The sequence below is a fragment of the Lepus europaeus genome, chromosome 13 (genome assembly GCF_033115175.1).
Source record: "Lepus europaeus isolate LE1 chromosome 13, mLepTim1.pri, whole genome shotgun sequence".
In the NCBI taxonomy this organism is placed as follows: Eukaryota; Metazoa; Chordata; class Mammalia; order Lagomorpha; family Leporidae; genus Lepus; species Lepus europaeus.
This window is the reverse complement of record NC_084839.1, coordinates 85,203,307-85,225,002: the sequence shown is the minus strand read 5'-3', so window position 1 is coordinate 85,225,002 and position 21,696 is coordinate 85,203,307. Positions and strand designations below refer to the sequence as shown.

Here is a 21,696-nt window from a genome sequence, read left to right as displayed (position 1 = left end):
ACAGAGAGAGGAGAGGCAGAGAGAGAAAGAGAGAGAGAGAGAGAGAGAGAGAGAGAGAGAGAGAGAGGTTTTCCATCCACTGGTTCACTCCTCAATTGGCTGCAATGGCTGGAGCTGTGCCGATCTGAAGCCTGGAGCCAGGAGCCAGGAGCCAGGAGCTTCTTCCGGGTCTCCCATGTGGGTGCAGGGACCCAAGGACTTGGGCCATCTACTGCTTTCCCAGGCCACAGCAGAGAGCTAAATTGGAAGTGGAGCAGCTAGGTCTTGAACTGGTGCTTATATGGGATGCTGGTGCTTCAGGCCAGGGTGTTAACCTGCTGCCCCATAGTGCCCGCCCCAGAAAGGCAACCTTTTCAACAAATGGTGTTGGAGTAATTCGGCACTCAAAGTCATACAATGAACCTCGACCTAGGTCTCACATTCTAAAAACCTTAAAATGGATTATTGCCTTAAATGTAAAACTATAAAACTTTTAGAAAAAAAAATTTAACAGAAAATCTTTGAGACCTAGAGCAAGGCAACAAGTTCTTGACTTGACATCAAAAGCACAACTCATAAGAGGGAAAATCTGATTAAGTAGATTTAATCAAAAGTAAGGTATTTTGTTCTGTGAAAGACCCTATGAATGGGATTGCATATCTGACAAAAGACTTGGGCCTAAAGTATATTTAAAAACTCCCCGAACTCAACAATAGAAAAACAGACAATCCAATTAGGAAGTGGGCAAAAGACATGAACAGACATTTCCCTGAAGAGGCCATGTCAATGGCAAATAAGCACATGACAAGATGTACAGACTTGCTTAGCCACTGTGGAAATACATATTAAAGCCCCAGTGAAATGTTGCTCTGGGACAATAAGATAAGATATGTAATTAGTAACACACCATGCTGGCCAGGAAGCAGACAGACTGGATCACTCGTATATCACAAGGTATAGTCACTCCAGAAAAAGAGTATAGCTGTTCCCCAGAAGACTAACCATGTGCTTACTGCACAACCCAGCTATTACACGCTGGGCATTTACTCCCAGAGAAATGAAAACTTATATTCATACAAAGTGTTCATAGCTGCTTTATTCATAATAGCAAATGTGAAAACAACCTAATTTCCTGGGGCTGGTGCTGTGGCAAAGCAGGTTAAAGCCCTGGCCTGCAGTGCCAGCATCCCATAAGGGTGTGGGTTCAAGACCCGGCTGCTCCACTTCTGATCCAGCTCTCTGCTATGGCCTGGGAAAGCAGTAGAGAATGGCTCAAGTCCTTGGACCCCTGCACCCATGTGGGAGACCTGGAAAAAGTTCCTGTCTCCTGGTTTCGGATCAGCCTAGCTCCAGCCATTGAGGCCATTTGGGGAGTGAACCAGCAGATGGAAGACCTCTCTCTCTTCTTCTGTCTCTGCCTCTCTGTAACTTTATCTTTCAAATAAAATAAAATAAATCTTAAAAAAACCCGAATTTCCTGTCAATAGGTGAACACTTAAAGGAACTGTAATACACCCATATCATGGAATACTACATAGTAATAAGAAATTATTGGGGTGGGCCTTGTGACGGAGCAGGTTAAGGTGCTGCTCGGGGCACCCACATCCCATACTGGAGTGCCTGGGGTTGGGTCCCACCCAGGTTGGGTCCCACCCTCACTTCCTGCTAATGCTCACCCTGGAAGGCAGTGGGTGATGGCTCATGTACTCGGGTCTCTGTCACCCATGTGGGAGACCCAGCTGGAGTTCCTTGCTCTTGGCTTTGGCCCAGTCCAGCCCAGCGTTGACTGTTGGCATTTGAGGAGTTAATCAGTAAATGGAACTCTCTCTCTCTTTCCCTCTGTCACTCTACCTTTCAAATAATTAACAAACTAAGGAATTATTGATTCTTACAATAACGCAGACACCACATTCAAGAAACAAGTCTTTAGGGGCCGGCGCCATGGCTCACTTGGTTAATCCGCCGCCTGTGGCGCCGACATCCCATATAGGCACCAGGTTCTAGTCCTGATTGTTCCTCTTCCAGTCCAGTTCTCTGCTGTGGCCCGGGAGTGCAGTGGAGGATGGCCCAAGTGCTTGGGCCCCTGCACCCACATGGGAGACCAGGAGGAAGTTCCTGGCTCCTGGCTTTGGATCGGTGTAGCTCTGGCTGCAGTGGCCATTTAGGGAGTGAACCAAAGGAAGGAAGACTTTTCTCTCTCACTGCTAATTCTATCTGTCAAATCTAAAAAAAAAAAAAAATCAATGAAAAAAAGAAACCAGTATTTGAAGGTTATATACTATATTATTCCACTTAAACAACACTCTTGAAATGCTAAAATATAGAAATGGAGTCAAATCAGTATTGCCAGGCATGATGAGGGAGGGAAAAGGAGGGCAGCGACTGTGGTTTCAGAAAGGTAGCAGGAGGGACCTCGGTGATGGGCTGTCCTGTGTCCTCACTGTGGGGGCAGTCACACACACTACACATGTAGAACCCCTTAGACCTAAATCCTCTCTCTCTGTCTCACACTCACACACACATACATACTCACATACACATACATACATACACATATATACACACATAGACACACACTACACATGTAGTATCCCATAGACCTAAATCCTCTCTCTCTCTGTCTCACACTCACACACACACACATACACATACATACATACACACATATATACACACATAGACACACACGACACATGTAGAATCCCTTAGACCTAAATCCTCTCTCTCTCTGTCTCACACACACATACATACTCACATACACATACATACATACACACATATATACACACATAGACACACACGACACATGTAGAATCCCTTAGACCTAAATCCTCTCTCTCTGTCTCACACTCACACACACATACATACATACACACATATATACACACATAGACACACACTACACATGCAGAATCCCTTAGACCTAAATCCTCTCTCTCTGTCTCTGTCACACACACTCTCTCTCTGTGTTGCATAACCACACACACATACATATACATGCATACACATATATACATATATACACACACATATACATACATAGACCTAAATGTAAATCCCATAGACCTAAATCCTGTCTGTCTCACACACACATATACATACATATATACACACATACATATACATACATACACACACATGCATATATACATACACTACACATGTAAAATCCCATAGACCTAAATCCTCTCTCTCTGTCTCTGTCACACACTCTCTCTCTCACACACACACACACACACACATACACATATATACACACACTACACGTGTAAAATCCCATAGACCTAAACCCTTTCTCTCTCTGTGTTGCGTAACCACATACACATACACACAAACATACATATACATGCATACACACATATACATATACACACATATATACATACATAGACCTATACACACACTACACATGTAAAATCCCATAGACCTAAATTCTCTGTCTCACACATACATATACATGCATATATACACACATACATATACATACATACACACACATGCATATATACACATACTACACATGTAAAATCCCATAGACCTAAATCCTCTCTCTGTCTCTCACACACACACACACATACACACATACACATACACATATACACACTTACACACACACACAACTGCAGAGTAAAAATAACAAAAGCTGATAAGCAATTTGGCTTATACTGATACCACTTTTCCAGTTGGGATACTTTATTATAAGGATACAGGATATACCCCAAAGAGACTGGGTGAAGGGTTCATGGGATTCCTTTTAATTCTTTTTTCTTTTTAAGATCTATTTACTTATTAGAAAGGCAGAGTTACAAAGAGGCACAGAGAGAGAGGGAGAAATGGATCTTCCATCTGCTGGTTCACTCCCCAAATTGCCACAACAACTGGAACTGGGCCGACCCAAAGCCAGGAGCCTGGAGTTTCTTCTGGGTCTCCCACATGGTTGGTAGGAATGTGAGTACTTGGGCCATCTTCTGCTGCTTTCCCAGGTACATTCGCAGAGAGCTGGATTGGAAGTGGAGCAGCCAGGACTTGAACCGGCGCCCATATGGGATGCCGGTGCTGTAGGCGGTGGCTTTACCCACTATGCCACAGTGCTGGCTCCTGAATTATTTCTTAAATACTGAATTGTGACAACTACATTTTTACAAATGAGTGTACAATCATGTCAACATCTAAAAAAAAATTTAGAGGAATAAAACCAACAAAATCCTATGTATGCCTAAGGTTAGAAAGAAATATTATAAAATATCAGTATCTATATTGGGAGGGCTCTCGGTGACTGAAAAAGAACACTCCATGTGTTTAAAGGTGTTTGATAGTGAGGACGGCTGGTTTTTATAGCAGAAGGGCCACTCATTGAACGGGGAACTCCGATGTTTTGAGAACGCCGTTGGGGTACCTAGTGCAGCCTGTTGGGAAGTCCAGCATCATGTGGCCCTCCAAGGCAGTCCTCCTTGCTCCTCTTCAGTGTAACTTTCAGAGCCTCTCTAGTGTGGGAAAGCATTTGGGGAGAATTATTTAGGAATTGCAATGAACTTGGGCTGGATAACCATAGTCTTCCCGTGTTCTTGGTGAGTGCCTTCTTTTTATCTTTTTTTTTTCTTTTTTCTTTTTTTAATATTTTTAATGACAGGTAGAGTTACAGACAATGAGAGGGAGAGACAGAGAGAAAGGTCTTCCATCCGTTGGTTCACTCCCCAAATGGCCACTACGGCCGGTGTTGCACCAATCCGAAGCCAGGAGCCAGGAGCTTCTTCCTCGTCTCCCATGCGGGCGCAGGGCCCAAACACTTGGGCCATCTTCTGCTTTCCCAGGCCACAGCAGAAAGCTGGACTGCAAAAGGAGCAACCAGGACTAGAACCTGGTGCCCATATGGAATGCCGGCGCCGCAGGCAGAAGATTAACCAAGTGAGCATGGCACCGGCCCCGGCGAGTGCCTTCTGAGGATCCCCCACCCCCCACCCCGTGCCTGCTGACTCCGTGGACAGTCCTGAGGCCTATACACTGTGTGGTACCTTCTCTATACAAGCAGATCTAGGATAAAGTTCAGATTAGGCACAGTAAGAGATTAAAAGCAATAACCAATGGTAACAGAAGAATTATATCCATATGCTATCAGCAAAGTTTTGTGGGTGTGCTATCTCGCTCTCTGAAAGAGTTCAGACAGATACCAATCCTTTGAGACTGGGGCTGATCGTCAGATAAAAGAAGTGGCCTCTTCTTGGGTCTGCCCCTTGCCTAGACGTTGTACCAAGGCCGCTCGTCAGGAGCATCCAGCGATCCAGGCGCTGCGCAAGTTCAGTCTCCAACCCTGATGGTGACCCGAGCTGGGGAAGTTTTCCACACTCTTGTGGGTGCCTCGGAAGGGCCATTTGATTCATCATGGTAAGGGTCAGCTTCTAAGGACCCCAGGGGCAGCACGAGGAGAAAGGGGGCCTCTGCTGTCTGTCACGTAAGTGGCAGCAAGGCCGGGAGAGGAGGACTCTTGGTCACGTGGCAGCAGCGTGCGGGCCGCTGAGCCGCGGGAGCCCCAGGTCCTGATCTGGAGGATGCTGCCCCCGTAAAGAGGCAGAGGTCCCTCTTGCTGTGTCACTGGGATGGACAGCACGAAAGGGACTCGGGCAGAGCCAGGCCTGTCCACAAAGGCCTGCTTAACAGCTGGACAGCCGGCTTCCCCATCACAACACCTGCCAGCCACAGCCTCCCTGCCCTGGGAAGGCCTGGGCTGTAGGAGTGAGGGACAGAGACCTGGGTGTGTTAGCTTCGTGCCGGGGAGGGGTCAGCCTGCCTGCTCGCCGTGGGTGGGCACACTGGCAGGAACCCCATCGGATGCACGTCCTGCCGTGGGTCCGGGCTTTTCAGGCTGCCTGGGGTCTGGGGTGACGCCTGCACGGTGCCAGGGGAGGTGGTGCTGGTGCCGTCTGCCCAGCAGGGGGAGGCTGCCCTCCTCTCCACTGGGTCCTGCTTTACCTCCTCTATGAAAGTAGAGACGGGCTGGCACTGGGCTCACTAGGCTAATCCTCCGCCTGTGGCGACGGCACTCCAGGTTCTAGTCCCGGTTGGGGCACCAGATTCTGTCCCAGTTGCTCCTCTTCCAGTCCAGCTCTCTGCTGTGGCCCGGGAGTGCAGTGGAGGATGGCCCAAGTGCTTGGGCCCTGCACCTTCGTGGGAGACCAGGAGGAAGCACCTGGCTCCTGGCTTCAGATCAGCACAGCGCCAGCCATAGCAGCCATTTGGGGAGTGAACCAACAGAAGGAAGACCTTTCTCTCTGCCTCTCTCTCACTGTCTAACTCTGCCTGTCAAAAAAAAAAAAAAAAAAAAAAAAGTAGAGACGGACAGTTCAGAGCCCAGGGCCCAGAGAATCTGGCCGCGTGCCTGTGTTCTGTGCCGTGCATTCGCCCCTCCACCTGAAGGGAAACTCGCGATCCCAAAGCCGCAGAGGCCGGCGCTGGGAGCTGTGCGGCAGTTTCTGCAGGCTTCCCTGTTTTCCTTGAAGCACAATGGGAGGGTTTCTGACCATTTCATTATTTCATTATTTCCCAGGGCAGAGGTTGTAGGCCCTTGGTGAAATTTAATTATACCCTCCACCAAATCCAATTACTCCCCACACCCATGAAATCCCATTATAACTTCCTTCTGCTTCATTAGCTACCTGGAGAGCCGCCCCTTCCTAATCTACTCTGACGGATTTCCTGAAGAATGCCAGGCAGGGGCTTTGCACGTATCGCACAAATGTGCAAACAACCTAGGGCTAACTTGCTTACACACCAAGCAGGGGTTCCCCTTCTGGATGGATGGGGGGACTTCTTTTTTTTTTTTCTTCTTAAGATTTATTTATTTATTTGAAAGGCAGAGTTATAGAGACAGAGAGAGAGAGAAAGAGAGAGGTCTTCCATTCACTGGTTCACTCCCCAGATAGCCTCCATGGCCAGGGAGGGGCCAGGCAGAAGCTGGGAGCCAGGAGCTTCATCCGGGTTCCCACGTGGATGGCAGAGGCCCAAACACTTGGGTCATCTTTTGCTGTTTTCCCCAGGCCCTTAGCAGGCAGCCGAATCAGAAGAGCAGCAGCCTGGACACGAACCAACGCCCATGTGGAATGCTTGGCGTTGCAGATGGCAGCTTTACCTACTGTGCCAAAATGCCAGCCCTGGATTGGGGACCTGATATCCTAGGGGCCCCTTGAACTGCTGGTAGCCAAGACGTGCGCCCCACGGCTGGAAGCCTGGCAGCGGTACTCTCACACCTGAAGTCCGCGGAAGTGAGTGCCAGGGCTGCAGTGGGCAGCCGTGAGACCAAGACCTCCCTTGTCCGTGTTCATGCTTAAATCCTAGACCTTAGGCTCAACCTGGACGTGATGTGGGGACAGCTCAGGCAGCAGAGGCCGTGGGGGCAGGAGCTCCTTCCTGGGGCGGGGCTGTGGGGCAGGCCAGCTGATGTGTGTTATGTACAAGTAACAGGACATCAGCCAGTTGATCTCCTGTGGTTTTGACTAACTTTGAATTGGGCGGGCAGAGGAAGGCCACGCAGGTTGTGCTTTCCTACGTGAAAGTCTGAGTCTTTGGGGACTGCCGGCTCCCCAGGGGTTTTCCCCAGCATCATCTGATAGTCTTGCCTTGCTTGCAGTTTTTACAATGAAAAACTACGAACAAAAATTTCAAGATCAAAGTTGACTATTTTAGTAAACATCCAGGCACACCCGCCCCCTAGTTTCATCAGATGTTAACACTTTGGCAAATTAACGTTTTCTCTTTCATTCCCTCCGTGCCTCTGCTTACGTGAGCCAGTGTGTGAATCAACCTGAAAGTAATTACACACATCAAGGTATTCCGTGCTTAACGTTTTCAACATTTGTGTTCTAAGTTAAGGATCATTTCTTCTAAAACCATAATAGCACCAAGACACTAAAGAATGAAAGATAGCGACTGAATAAGGATGATCAGGGGCCGGCGCTGTGGCGCAGTGGGTTAACGCCCTGGCCTGAAGTGCTGGCATCCCATATGGGTGCCGGTTCTAGTCCCAGCTGCTTCACTTCCTATCCAGCTCTCTGCTATGGCCTGGGATAGCAGTAGAAGATGGCCCAAGTCCTTGGAACCCCGCACCCGCGTGGGAGACCCGGAGGAAGCTCCTGGCTCCTGCCTTCGGATAGGCACAGCTCCCGCCATTGCAGCCAATTGGGGAGTGAACCATTGAATGGAAGATCTCTCTCTCTCTCTCTCTCTCTGTCTCTCCTCTCTCTGTGTGTAAATCTGCTTTAAAAATAAATAAATCTTTTAAAAAAAAAAAGGATGATCAGACATACATGGAAAAATCAGCAACATAAGACGGGGGGCGAGATGGACAAGCAGAACAGCTGGTGCTGGGGAGCAGAACTGAAGCAAACGCGAGTGAGTACCCCGAGACGTGGGGTGACGCTGAAAGGTGAGTGAGTACCCCCGAGACGTGGGGTGACACTGAAAGGTGAGTGAGTACCCCCAAGACGTGGGGTGACGCTGAAAGGCGAGTGAGTACCCCCGAGATGTGGGGTGACGCTGAAAGGCGAGTGAGTACCCCCGAGACATGGGGTGACGCTGCATCTACAAATAAGAACAGCTTGCTCTGAAAAGGGAGCATTCAGAGAACCATGGTGTTCCTGGCAAATTGAAAAGCATACACTTGTAGGTTACAGAGTCTCGGATAAGGGCTAGAGAGCCATGGGAGACAGCTTCTCAGAATGCGCATCAGGACGACTAAGGGCAGTGAGATGAAAGGGAAAGGCTCCCAGACACCAGTGATCAACCTAGGGAACCCAGGACGTTCCTGAGAGAGGGTGCAGTCAAAGCAGACAGGCAGGCAAAAATCAGAGAATGCCTTAGCTCTGAAGGAAGCACAAGTCTGGCAATTGGCAGTGTCTACCAGCAAAGGCCAGAGCCTAAAAACAGTCTGGGCAATTTCAGAACATCAGGTGAGGACCAAGAGAGGCCCCCAGCCCTCAGACCGAAGAGGCTCTGTGTTAGTTACTAAGGGAGAGGTCAGAGGTCAGTCAGCAGCAGCGCCATGTGACGTGGTGGAAGAACGTGTCTCGACCCTACAGCCTCTGTGCGTGGTGATGGAGGGGGGGTCTTGTTCAAAGTCGCGTTCTGCTATGGGGGTTCTATATTTCCAGCCAGCTTCCAGGGAAGCCTTGGTGGCTCACCTGTGGCCCACACTTTGAGTGTCAGGTTCTAGAATAAAATGGAACATTGCCTTTAGAGTCCCAAAGAAGCTTTTCTCAACGTAAAAGTTTGTAGCCAAATTATTGGCCAAATACAAGGCAAAATAAAGACTGACGGAGAGTGAAACGCTTGTTTAGTTTACCTTCCGTGCGTTTTCTTAAAAGTTGGGGGAACTGCAAGAAGGTGTAAGAGACATGAAGAAGTTAAAAGACAGGGCTGCTCTCTGGAGCTCACCCAGGTGGAGAACGTAACAGAAGCACTGGATGGTGGCCGTGCGCAGCCCAGGAAGCAGGGACCCAGGGCAGGGCAGGAAGCCAAGGGGATCAAGAGGGAGTGACCTCTGTGCCGTGAACAGCACGAGCAAGAAGCCGGAAGATTTTAGCGATGTCATGGAAAGGTGCACGCTTCTTCTTGAAACAAGAGGCAGGCGCAATAAGGCGCCAGGAAGAAACAGAACCGCCCCAGAAGAGCAGGCTCCCCCCATGAAGCGACTAAAACAGGACACGGGAGTCTGCCTGCCCCTGCCCCTGGAAGTGTCTCCTGCTGGCAGAAGCAAGCTGCTTAAGGGTGGGGATTTCTGCAGCGAGGTATTAGAAGTAAGGGGCTGGGAGGAAGGCTGGAGGCTGATTAATATGGTTTGGAATTGAAAGACTCAATTTAAAACATTTTTTAAAAGTCCCTCCATTAAATATAAAAAACGATAGAAAAGGGAAGGAATAAAGAGCAATGAAGAAAGGAAGGGCTTCCCCAGAGAACAGAAGCTAATGCATCACACACATGCACACACGTGAACACACATGCACACATGTGAACACACGTATGCGCGTACACGCACATGAACACACATGTGTGTGCGCACACACACCCTTAATCTTCCAGCCCTAATGTTCTCCCATTCCCATACTAGGGAGAGTCCCAGTTCTTCCAGGAGTCAATTAAGTTCTTAATTCCTCTTATTTTTCTGCAGTTCAACCACAAGTAACATTTTTAAGGTGCTGGACTGAGACCCTGGGACAGCTCGGGTTTGGCTGTGGGTGAGGACTGGGCCTCGGGCTGGACATCTTGGACTCCCTGTGCTCCAAGAAGGAGCCTCAGAGTGAACCTGAAAGAACATTCGGGGGGGGGGGGGCACTCCCAAGTGCTATTGGGCTGAGGCCCAGCTGGCAGCAGCACCTGGTACAGGTGTGACAGGGACGTGGGGACAGCAGCTCTGATCCCTGAAACATCAGCTGCTTCCTCTTCTGAGGGCCTCCTGGAGTGGCTTTGGGGACGTGGGGTGGGGAGGGCTTGCCTCACTCAGCTGAAGAGGGAGCAAATGACTCAAGTGACCTTCTCTGCAGTCTACAGATGGGGAGTGTCATCCAGAATCACCCCTGATGATGGCTGAGAATCCTGGGGGGAGGTGCAAAGGGGCGGATCATGGGTCCAGAGAGGCAGGAGAGGCCTGGTGAAGGCGGGAGGATGGGGGCGGGGTGGGGGCAGCAGCGTGCTTGGGGCACAGTTCTGGTCTGGAGGAGGCTGGTGCTGGCGCCAGAGGAGGAGGGCCTGGGGGCCTGTTTGGGCATAGAATGGAAAGGAATCACTTCCAAAATGTGATCCCTCATTTTTTGGGAATTTGGAGGGGCTTCAGGATGGCTTTCAAAAAGCTGACCAAGGTGATTTGCGCAGACGTTGTGTTTTTCTTTCTGAATCCACTGACCCGTGTGCAAAGCTGTCACTGATTTTTTCAAAACCAGATGTTGCAGCATCTAAATATTGAAAGCTCCCTGGGAGGACTCCCTGTGTGAGACGGGGGAGAAAGGGAGCCTTCCGAATCCAGGCCCCTTGTTTATCTTTCTTTCCCTGCAACCCAAAGCCATGCCTTCATTTGCCACACAGATTCGGAGTTTTGCCACGAGATTGATTTCAGCGCTGGTTTTTGCAAATCGGGGTCTATGAGTTCTTGACAAGAATGTGTTAATTGTATATTTTAATGTTGATGATAATCTAAACAGAAATAGCCTGAGTGGGGTTTGCATCATCTGGTAACAACCATACAACCAGAGCCTGCAAGCTGTGGTTTCCAGCCTTTGTCTTTGGACAAAGACTTATTCACAAGGGGATGCGTTCCAAGACCTCAGCAGACGCCTGGATCTGCTGAGTACCAAATCCTACAGACACTCTGTTTTCTTCATAACCATGCACACCTGATAAAGTTTAATTTATAAATTAGGCACAGTCTGACATGCTCAATAGCTAAGAATAAAGTAGATGAATTAGAATGACATGTCATAAAAGTTCTTTAAAGCTCATGAGTTGCTTCTTTCTGGAATTTTCCATGTCCTATTTTCAGACCCCAGTGGGTCATGGAAACCACAGCAAGTGAAATGGTGGATAAGACAGGCAACTCTATTTATTATTTACTTATTTATTTTTATTTTATTTGACAGGTAGAGTTATAGACAGTGAGAGAGAGAGACAGAGAGAAAGGTCTTCCTTCCGTTGGTTCACCCCCCAAATGGCTGCTATGGCCGGCACTGCACCAATCCGAAGCCAGGAGCCAGGTGCTTCCTCCTGGTCTCCCACGAGGGTGCAGGGCCCAAGCACTTGGGCCATCCTCCACTGCACTCCTGGGCCACAGCAGAGAGCTGGACTGGAAGAGGGGCAACCAGGACTAGAATCCGGCACCCATATGGGATGCCAGCGCCGCAGGCAGAGGATTAACCAAGTGAGCCACGGCGCCGGCCCCTGTATTTAGAAGTCCTTTAGCACCAGAGAACACATCTCAGTCACCAGGAACCAAGGAGGAAATAAGAGTAGGTTTTCTAGGACTAAAGAAATGGGTGTGTGTCAAGGGAAGGCGGTGGAGAGGTGTGTGTGTGTGTGTGTGTGTGATTCCGTGTGCCTGAAGTGGGGTTGTGCAGGCCACAGAGAGCCATGAGTAGGGCTCTCTTCCCCCCACCCCCGAGGGCCAAGCTGTGACCCAAACAAAGGAACCCTGGCAGCAGGCGGGGGGGCCAGGTGGGTGCTGCAGCATAGTCTGCCTGTGTCATTAGGGCTGTTGGTTAGATCTCACTGGTTCGTGGTTTTGCTTGGATTTAATTTCACAGTTTATAGTTGAACAAGAGCTATAAACATAAGGTGTTTATATCTAGTGTTATATTTGAACATGTTTAAGTAACACTCTAATTTGAAACAACTTAAGTCAACACTGGGTGTGAAGGAGCATTTTCTTTTTTCCTTCTGAAGGGCTTTGTACATTATTCAAGTTGAAAAAAACTTCCTAGGATTTATTTTCTTACCTTCTCCTCATTGCCATTTTATTATTTGCTTCATTGCAGACTCAAAACTTCAGTTATTTTCCCTTCTCCATAAACAAACACGTACATGAGTAACACATCTTCCAGCGACCCTGTGTGGCTGTGGTTGGCGATGGGGGTGGTGATTAGGGCTTGAGTGTTGGATGGGGGCTGATATGTGCATGAACTACAGAAAAATTGGCTGGAAGTGAGACAGGAGTGAGAGGGACCTGGGAGAGGTAGGGGACCGGGATGGGAGAACCTGGGACCTACACACAGCAGCCAGGGTGCCCTGAGCCAGGACTGGGGACACACAGGCTTATAGGAGTTTGATGTGGATCCAGTTGCTAGTGGGGTTGGTTATCAACCAGGCTACACTTGTCTGCATGCAATGCCCAAGTAACATGGTGAAAACCACAAGGACACTCCATCTTCCGTGTGACCCCAAGACTGGCTCAGTGACCCATCTGCCTTCAGGATGAGCCCACTGCACTACAACAGCTGCAGTTCCAGGAAAGACTGGGCTTTAGGGGAGTCTCTCCCCAGGAGCCCTCAGCCGATACCGCCGGGCCCTGTGGCCAGGGCTGCCCAGGGTACCCATGCCCTAGCTGTGACCACACCAGATGTTTCCCACGACCTTTCCGGAAAGCGGTTTAGGTCCAGAAAGAAAATCAGTGGGATGTAAGAGTGTGACTGCCCATGGTATAGGTGCTGCTGGTGAGCTGGGCGGGCCACAGATGGCTGGTGCATCGGGCAGGCCCCTGGACAGGCACAGGGCCGGGCATCACGGGTGACTCCCAGCTGCATGGGATTTGTGGACAAGACTGACACCACGGTCACCAAATCAGTTACCTGCAGGGCCAGGCAGGGACCTAAATTACTGCAGCAGGCCCCCGCAGGACCCTCACTCCCTGGAGTGTGGCGATAGCTGCTTCTTTGCTCCCACTGATGGTTGCCTTGAGTAGCAAGACATGGATTCAGGCTTCTTAGAAATTGCAATTTTTCAAGAAAAGATGAACGCACAATTTGTTTTTGATAGGAAATGGCTGGGGATAGGGTGGAGAAGGGCAAACAAAACCCATCTGTGGGGCCTTGCACACGGTAAGTGCAAACCCTCGGCTCCAGCCTGCCAACTCTTTTGGAAGTTTCCACTGTGGACAGTTGGCCCAGAGACCGATGGAGGAAGCCAGCATCCCTCCCTGGGGAGACCGAGAGTGGGTACCAAGAGGTCCCTTTCTTTGGCCCAAGCCATTCCTAGGAGGTTGCCACTGGTGACAGGAAGTGCCCACACTGGGCAGTCACTACAGAAGCTGCCAGGGAGGGAGCTCTGGATGGAGGGTGCCCACGCAGGATGGGGAGGGTGGCCTTGTGGTCAACTAGAGTCTCATGGACACTGACTGGTTGTGACATCTCCACCTTGGCTTCATTGAGAGTTGGAGCCTCCCTTCCCCCACCCTGCAAAACGAGGGGCATCATAACCCTGGTGGGGTGGATGTCTTAACACCGACGATGTGCTCGGCGCACAGTAGGGGCTCAATGAAGGCTGTGCTGAGACTGCAAGCACTGTGTTCATTCTCCCGTGGGCTTCTGTGCATTGTGACGATTTGATTCCCAGGCCCCCTGGTTCAAGTCTCCATTTGGTACAAAGCAGGGAGCTGGGGGCAGCCTGCGTCTGCAGCGGCTCAGGGGGAGCTCCGAGCTGGGTGGCAGGAGGGGGAATTTAAAGTGGAGTGCGAAGGGAAGAGGTGGGGCGGAAGGAGAAAAGGACCCGGGAGAGGATCAGGGGATGGAAGAACTCCCCATCCCTGTCGTCCACTGCTGCCTAACAGGCCACCCCACGATTCCACACCTGGGGGCTTGTGACAACAGCCGCTTTGCTGTGCTCACAAAATCTGGGATCAGAAATTCTAACAGGAAGCAGCAGAGCTGGCTCCTTTGGAATCCTCTTTCTTTTTAAAGATTTGTTTCTTTATTTGAAAGGCAGAGCAACAGAGAAAGAGGGAGAGACAGAGAGATCTTCCATCTTCTGGTTCACTCCCCCCCACACACATGGCCACAACAGCCAGGGTTTGGCCAGGCTAAGCCAGGAGCCAGGAGCTCCCGCACTCTCGCATGAGTGACTTGAGTACCTGTACCATCTTCTGCTGCCTTCCCGGCAAATTAACACAGAGTGGATTAGAAAGCAGAGTAGCTGGGACTTGAACCAGCATGCTGATGTTGGATGTGCTGGCATTGCAAGGGGCGGCTTAACCTGCTGCACCAGAATGCTGGCCCCATCTGTCATCCTCTTGCTACCCCACATCAGCCTCCAGGTGGGGACACTCTGGTTGCCATTTAGTCACCATTCTCCTCTAGGTAAAGCCGGGTCAGCAGGCTGGCAGCCAAGGCCCTTGGTCTCACTGTGGCGACACTCTGTGCCACTCATGCTTCTCTGTGCATCTGTGCTCCACAGGGGCCCTTCCCAAAGCCCTGAAACCCATGCCTCCCCTCCCTGCTCCTGCCCAGGCTTGGGGCATACGTCAGCTGTGAGTGCCTTCCCGTGCCCACCGGGCTTTGAGGTTACTCCTCACCGTAGATTGTCCTGCTGCCTGTCCTGTCTGCCTCCCCACACATCGGGGTCCCTGCATTCTCTTTGTCCCTCCAGCACCCAGCACAGAGCCTGGCATACAGGAGGGAAAGTTTGGGTGTGTGATTGTCCAGAGCAAGGACTCTGGGTTTAAGTCCTAGCCCACCGCTTCCTGGCCGTGTGACCCTGGCAGTTTGCTTAACCTCACTAGCCCTCGATTGTCTTATCTGGGCAATGGGGTGATTCCATTCATTGCCCTAAGTTGTCATCAGGATTGAGGTAGTCATTCCATCTCTAAGGACTTTGGAACAGCTTAGCCTGAGTAGATTCTCTAAGGAAATAGCAGGAATTAGGGACTGAATAAATGAATGGAACAAATGAAGGAAGCTTACCTGTCCTTTAAGGCTCAGATCAAAAGCTCTCCTCCTCCAGGAAGCACTCCCTGATCCTCACTGGAAAGGGTCTGCTCTTGACTTGCTGTTCTTCTGTGCCTGTCATATGCCTCATTGATGCTGTCAAGACGTCCCCTGTTCATCCTTTGAGTCCCCATTAGACTGCATGTAAACAGTAAGCGCCTTGTACACTACAGGCGTGCTGTCAATGTGGGTGGAATGCAGGAACGAAACTGCAAAGGGTGCACTTTATTGTCTCCTGGGGAAAGGACATGGACAGGAGAAGGCAAATTATGTCCAGGTTTAACTGAAAAGAATAACAAAAACTGAAACACTGTCTAGTTCATTGGAACTGTAAGTGGATCGTGGCTAGGCCAAAGTCACTGCTTCAGACCCATCCATTCCTCTTCAAGTTCAAATCCACGTTTAAGGCAAAGCAGTTACTCAGCGCTACCTACCCGTGTATTTAGTGTTAAAGAAGCCCTTCCTGCTCTCTCCTCTCTCTCTCTGCCCCTCTTCCCTTTCCGACCCCCTCCTCTCTTCATTCCTTCTAGTCAGGAAATTTCAAAATTTTCTCCTCAAAGAAATCTTGCCTTGGGGGCCAGCACTTGGCGTAGTGGGTAAAGCCACTACCTGAATGCCAGCATCCCATACGGGCACCAGTTCAAGTCCTGGCTGCTCCACTTCCAATCCAGCTCCGTGCTAACATACCTGGGAAAGCAGCAGTAGATGATTCAAGTGCTTGGGTCCTTGTACCATGTGGGTGACCCAGACGAAACTCCTGGCTCCTAGTTTCAGTCTGGCCCAGCCTCAGTTGTGGTCATTTGCGGAGTAAACCAGCAGATGGAAGAGTCTCTCTCTCTGTGTCTCTCTCTCTCTCTCTCTGTCTCTGTCTCTCTCTCTCTCTGTAACTCTGCCTTTCAAATAAATAAAATAAATCTTTTTAAAAAAATCTTGCCTTGATGGAATGAAATGGAATCTTACCTTGATGGTATGAAATCTGAAATTCTTGGGGGTGGTCTTCCCTTTATCCTCACCCCCTTGGATGACGCTGGAGCTGCCCTGTAGGGATCCAGGATTGCCGGCCGCAGTAAATGAAAGAGTAACAGGATGTCCCATTGCATTTGCACTGCAGATAAACAATGGAGAATTTTGTAATGTGTGTCCCCTGCCATGCTGGCTATCCACATATTAACAGCGTGTCCTGTATTCTAGTTGGCAATCCCATTGAAAGCCATCAGGCCAGGGCCGGCTTCATGAGGTGGGACCTGTGCACAGGTCCAGGGTCCTCTGCTCAGAAGGGTTTATGATTGGTTTAAACCGATGCTCTGTTCTCACCAGCTTAAAATTCTGAATACATTTTTAACAAGGAGTCTCACACTATTTTTTTAAAGGTTTATTTATTTGAAAGGCAGAGTTGGCCGGCACCGCGGCTCACTAGGCTAATCCTCCGCCTTGAGGCGCCGGCACCCCGGGTTCTAGTCCCAGTCGGGGCGCCGGATTCTGTCCCGGTGGCTCCTCTTCCAGTCCAGCTCTCTGCTGTGTCCCAGGAGTGCAGTGGAGGATGGCCCAAGTCCTTGGGCCCTACACCTGCAAGGGAGACCAGGAGAAGCACCTGGCTCCTGGTTTCGGATCAGCGCAGTGCGCCGGCCGCAGCGGCCATTGTGGGGTGAACCAACGGAAAAAGGAAGACCTTTCTCTCTGTCTCTCTCTCACTGTCCACTCTGCCTGTCAAAAAAAAAAAAAACTAATTAATTAATTAATTAAAAAAGGCAGAGTTACAGGCTGGCAGAGCCAGAGAGAGAAAGATAGAGAGAGAGAGAGAGAGAGGCCTTCCATCCCCTGGTTCACTCCCCAAATGGCCACAATGGCTGGAGCTGGGCCGATCCAAAGCCAGGAGCCAGGAGATTCTTCCAGGTCTCCCATTCTGGTACAGGGGCCCAAGCGCTTGGCCATTTCCTACTGCTTTTCCAGGCCATAGTAGAGAGCTGGATCAGAAGTGGAACCGGCGCCCATATAGGATGCCAGCACTGCAGGCAGTGGCTTTACTTGCTACGACATAGTGCCGGCCCCAAAGAGTCTCACACTGGCACCTGTGCTGGGTGCTGGTCAGGTAGCTGGTCCAGCCTAAGTCTCCTTGAAGCAAGATTTGGGACCCCAGTGCCACAAGTGCTGCCCTGCGAGGACTCTATCATCACACAGGCTGCAAACCAAGCGTGGCCCACGGCCTGGCGCATCCTTGTTACACTAAGGCTGTCCGGAGTTTTCCCTCAGAAATCTTATTTTTTTCTATTCCATTGGTTCTAAATGTTTGTCTTGGCAGCAAATGCTACTTGTTAGATGCTAGAATTCAAGTTTCGCTGTAGCTGGCATAAATCAGTGGAAAACTTAGAGTGCAGAAACGCCAGTTGCTTCCTTGCTGCCTTGAGAAGTAACTTGATCTAAAAGAATAACATTCATTGGTGTGACCATGCCCGGCATTGCATGACATGTGTGATATAAACACGCACCTCTGATAGCATCATTCTGCACACTCGCTTACAGTCGCGGTTTCCAAGGGTCGGCTGTCCAGTAGCTTGGCTCTTCCTGCCGATCAGGTATTCCTGGCCTTTCTGACTCACAGTCACCCCAGAGCCTCTTCAGCGAGCGATGGCTATGTAGATACAGAGCATTCACACTTGGAGCTGGAGCACAGACCCACCATCCACTGCAGCCTAGGCTGAAGTTATATCACAAGCTGGTATTTTTTTTTTTTTCTTTCTCCTCTCCTCTCCTCTCCTCTCCTCTCCTTTCCTCTCCACAGGCAGTGAGAGAGAGAGACAGAGAGAAAGGTCTTTCTTCTGTTGGTTCACTCCCCAAGTGGTTGCCATGGCCAGCGCCAATCCAAAGCCAGGAACCAGGTGCTTCCTCCTGGTCTCCCATGCGGGTGCAGGGCCCAAGCACTTGGGCCACAGCAGAGAGCTGGACTGGAAGAGGAGCAACTGGGACAGAATCCGGCACCCCGACCGGGACTAGAACCCAGGGTGCCGGCACCACAGGCAAAGGATTAGCCTGGTGAGCCGGCTGGTATTTTTTTCTAACATGAAGGATTCTTTCTAAATTTAATTAGTTTATCTTATGTATTTGACAGGAAGTGAAAGAAATAGTGAGAAAGAGTTACCAACCACGTGTTCACTCATCAAATTCCCTCGGTGGCTGGGGCTGGGCCAGGCCAAAGCTGGAAGCCAGAAATTTAGTTCGGGTTTCCCGTAAAGTTGGCAAGGACCTGAGGACTGCAGCCATCACCTGCTTCCTTCAGTGTATGTGTTAGCAGGAAGCTGGAATTAGGAGTTGAACTTGGATTTGAACCTAGGCACTCTGATAGGAGATGCAGGTAATCCAAAAAACTTCTTAACCACAATGCCAAATACTCACCCAATTACAAATTGTTTTAAGAAAAGCTGTGTAAGTTAGATAAAGATGAAATAATTCGGATTGTAAACAGTATTTTGTTTTGCAAAACGATCTACTACCGGTTTCAACTTACGTAATGAAATTTCTATTGCAACTAAGATGTTTCATGAATAAAAATTTTATTTAATTTCCTGGTTTTGATAGCTACGGTTTTCATAGAAAAGATCACTTTTGGGGCTAGTGAGGCAATGGCTGGAGAGACTCTCTGTGCTACTTTAATTTTGCAACTCTTGTGGGTATAATTTGCAATGCAAATTACTTATATCTATGGGATATCATAGATAGTAATCAGGAACACACCTGTCAGGCGAGTACAAGCACATCTTTGCACGCTTGGTCCAGGTGGTGGCTGAGCCGTCTTCGCCTCCTTTCTGCCATGTATCAAATAAAATATTGGGTCCGGAGACTGTAACGCCCATGGTAACTCACAGCCTCCGTCACCGAATCTTTCCGCAAAGGAGCAGCAGCACGAGAAAATAGGCTTGTTTTAAAAGTTATGTGGATTTGTACCAAAACATAATTGCTAACAACGACTCGTTAGCTCAAGACTGAGGGTCAGCCATTTGTGGTTCCTCTGCTGGTCTAACCCGGCCTCACTCCTGCCATGGCAGCGTCCTGTGGGGGTTCACAGGAGACAGGCTGGCCTGAGATGGCCTCACTCGCTTATCACGTGGTTCGTTGCTAACTCTCATATGAGCTCCTCTCTCTGCAGCAGGAGCCAGGGACTCCTTCTTTGAACAAACCTGAAAGCATGCCGCCTTTGAGGCCCAAATCGTAGCTTTAGAGCTGCCGAGGGAGAGGATGGATAAAGATTCTCTTAGACACTTTCATTCTATGCCCCAAGGCCGAATTGGCCAGAGAATGTCAAAGGTGGAAAAGCGAACAGAGCAGTCGCGGAAGGCAAGCAGGTTCCCCCAAAGATGTCAAGGAAACAGTTGGTCTGAGAACAGGTGTTGGAGGCTGATACAGGCAGGGGAGGTACAGCCGCAAGCCGGGAGCTGTAATTAGGGCCTTGGGAGTCAGCTGTGGGAGGGATGGAGCGTAGTGTGGGAAACGCCAAACACCAGCCACGGGAGACACGGGCCCGGGGGGCTGGGGTCTTGTATGTGGATGCTCCCCAGGCATTTGCTGTGACAGATAGACTGTATTGGACAAATTTCTGAGCCATGGCTGATACATGGTAAACTCTTGGCACAGGTGGTGGTACGGGAACTGCTGACCCAATACACCAAGCAGTATGAAGAGAGACCACTCTTTGGCCTGCTCCGAAACCATGCTGAGTCTGTGGGTGACAAGCTGAGAACCAGGTACGTTTTGCTCAGGATGTCCCTGTCACCTGCCTCCAGTGTCTTATTACAGGGCTGGAGTTTATAGAGCCTTGACAGGCAACAACTGACTCTTGTTTGAAATGTCTATCATTTGGCATACACAAAAAATGGTGAATATGTAAAAATCTATCCTCATGTAACCAGCACCCGACTTGAGAACTAAAACATTGCCAATCCTGTCCTTTTTAGTGTGTTCCTTCTTTATTACACATTCACTAAGCCAAGCACTTTCCCGATGTTAATCCTCAAACCTCATTAGGCGTGTGCCTGTATCCATTTCACAGATCAGGAGACCGAGGCACAGAGAGTGAATATTTTGCTCAGGGTTGCATGGTGAGTGAATGACCCTGGGATGCCTGGCTTCAGGACCCATGCCTTTGTTACTCTGATTGTGTGGTTTTTTTTTAAAAATATTTTATTTATTTAGAAGGCAGAGTTACAGGGAGGGGTAGAGCCAGAGAGAGGTCTTCCATCCGCTGGTTCACTTCCCAAATGACTGCAATGGCCAGAGCTGAGCTGATCCAAAGTTAGGATCCAGGAGCTTCCTCTGGGTCTCCCACGTGGGTGCAGGGGCCCAAGCACTTGGGCCATCTTCTACTGCTTTCCCAGGCCATAGCAGAGAGCTGGGTCGGAAGAGGAGCAGCTGGGACTAGAACCAGCACCCATATGGGATGCCCACACTGCAGACTGGGGCTTTAACCCTCTGTGCCACAGCACCGGCCCCTGATTGTTTTTTAATTATTGTGCTTAAACTCTGTAAATAAGGCATAATATGCATGGCATTCTATAATATTTGGTTTCCACCCAATATTTTATTTCTAAGACTCATCACATGGTTGTATGTTGCCACGGATCTGCTCTTCGCAATATTCCATTGGATTCCATCATGTGTTTTGCCACGCTTTTCTGATTCCTTCTCATCTCTAGTATCAGGGGACATTTGGCTTGCGTGCCATGTCCTGATATTTTGCACAGGCTATTATAAAAAATCTCATGCATGTTTTCTAGGGAAGTGTACTAGGCTTTTTTTTTTTTTGCAAGGCTTTCACACTTTGTTGTCATGATTCAAAGTGAGAAACACATTTTATGTCACCAGGACACTCAGATGTGTACAGGACCCCTCACCTCAAACACAGCTGAAGCAAATTCTTCATCATAGGGCTCTTGCCCACTCTATGACTCATCACGCTCTCTGATATTTACTTTTCAAGACTGTCGACCCAATCCTTTAAATTGATTCATAACCCGTTAGTGATTCACAACCTGTGTTTGCCAAGCAGTCCTCTGGGGTGTGCTACCTAGGGGCAGAAGTGCTGCTTTGTGGACTATGCCCATGCTAAACTCTGTGAGACACCCCCAGAGCCACATCCTATCCTCACCAACGCTGGTGTTGTCAGCCTTCCTGGTTTCTGCCATGTGAGAGCAAACAGTGGTCTTCCACTGAGAGGTTAAAGTTCATTTTCTTTTTCATTACTAAGGGGGAACATGTTTTCACATGTTTGCCATTCATA

General features: G+C 49.5%; 1 protein-coding gene across 1 annotated transcript in view; it reads left to right on the top strand.

The window, feature by feature from the left end:
- The window catches only part of ACOXL (acyl-CoA oxidase like), a 347,688-nt gene that overhangs the window by 198,816 nt on the left and 127,176 nt on the right, over positions 1-21,696 (top strand). Inside the window, exon 13 of the mRNA XM_062208877.1 lies at positions 20,055-20,164. Coding sequence (XP_062064861.1) covers positions 20,055-20,164 — 110 coding nt within the window. The remainder of the gene's footprint in view (positions 1-20,054; positions 20,165-21,696) is intronic.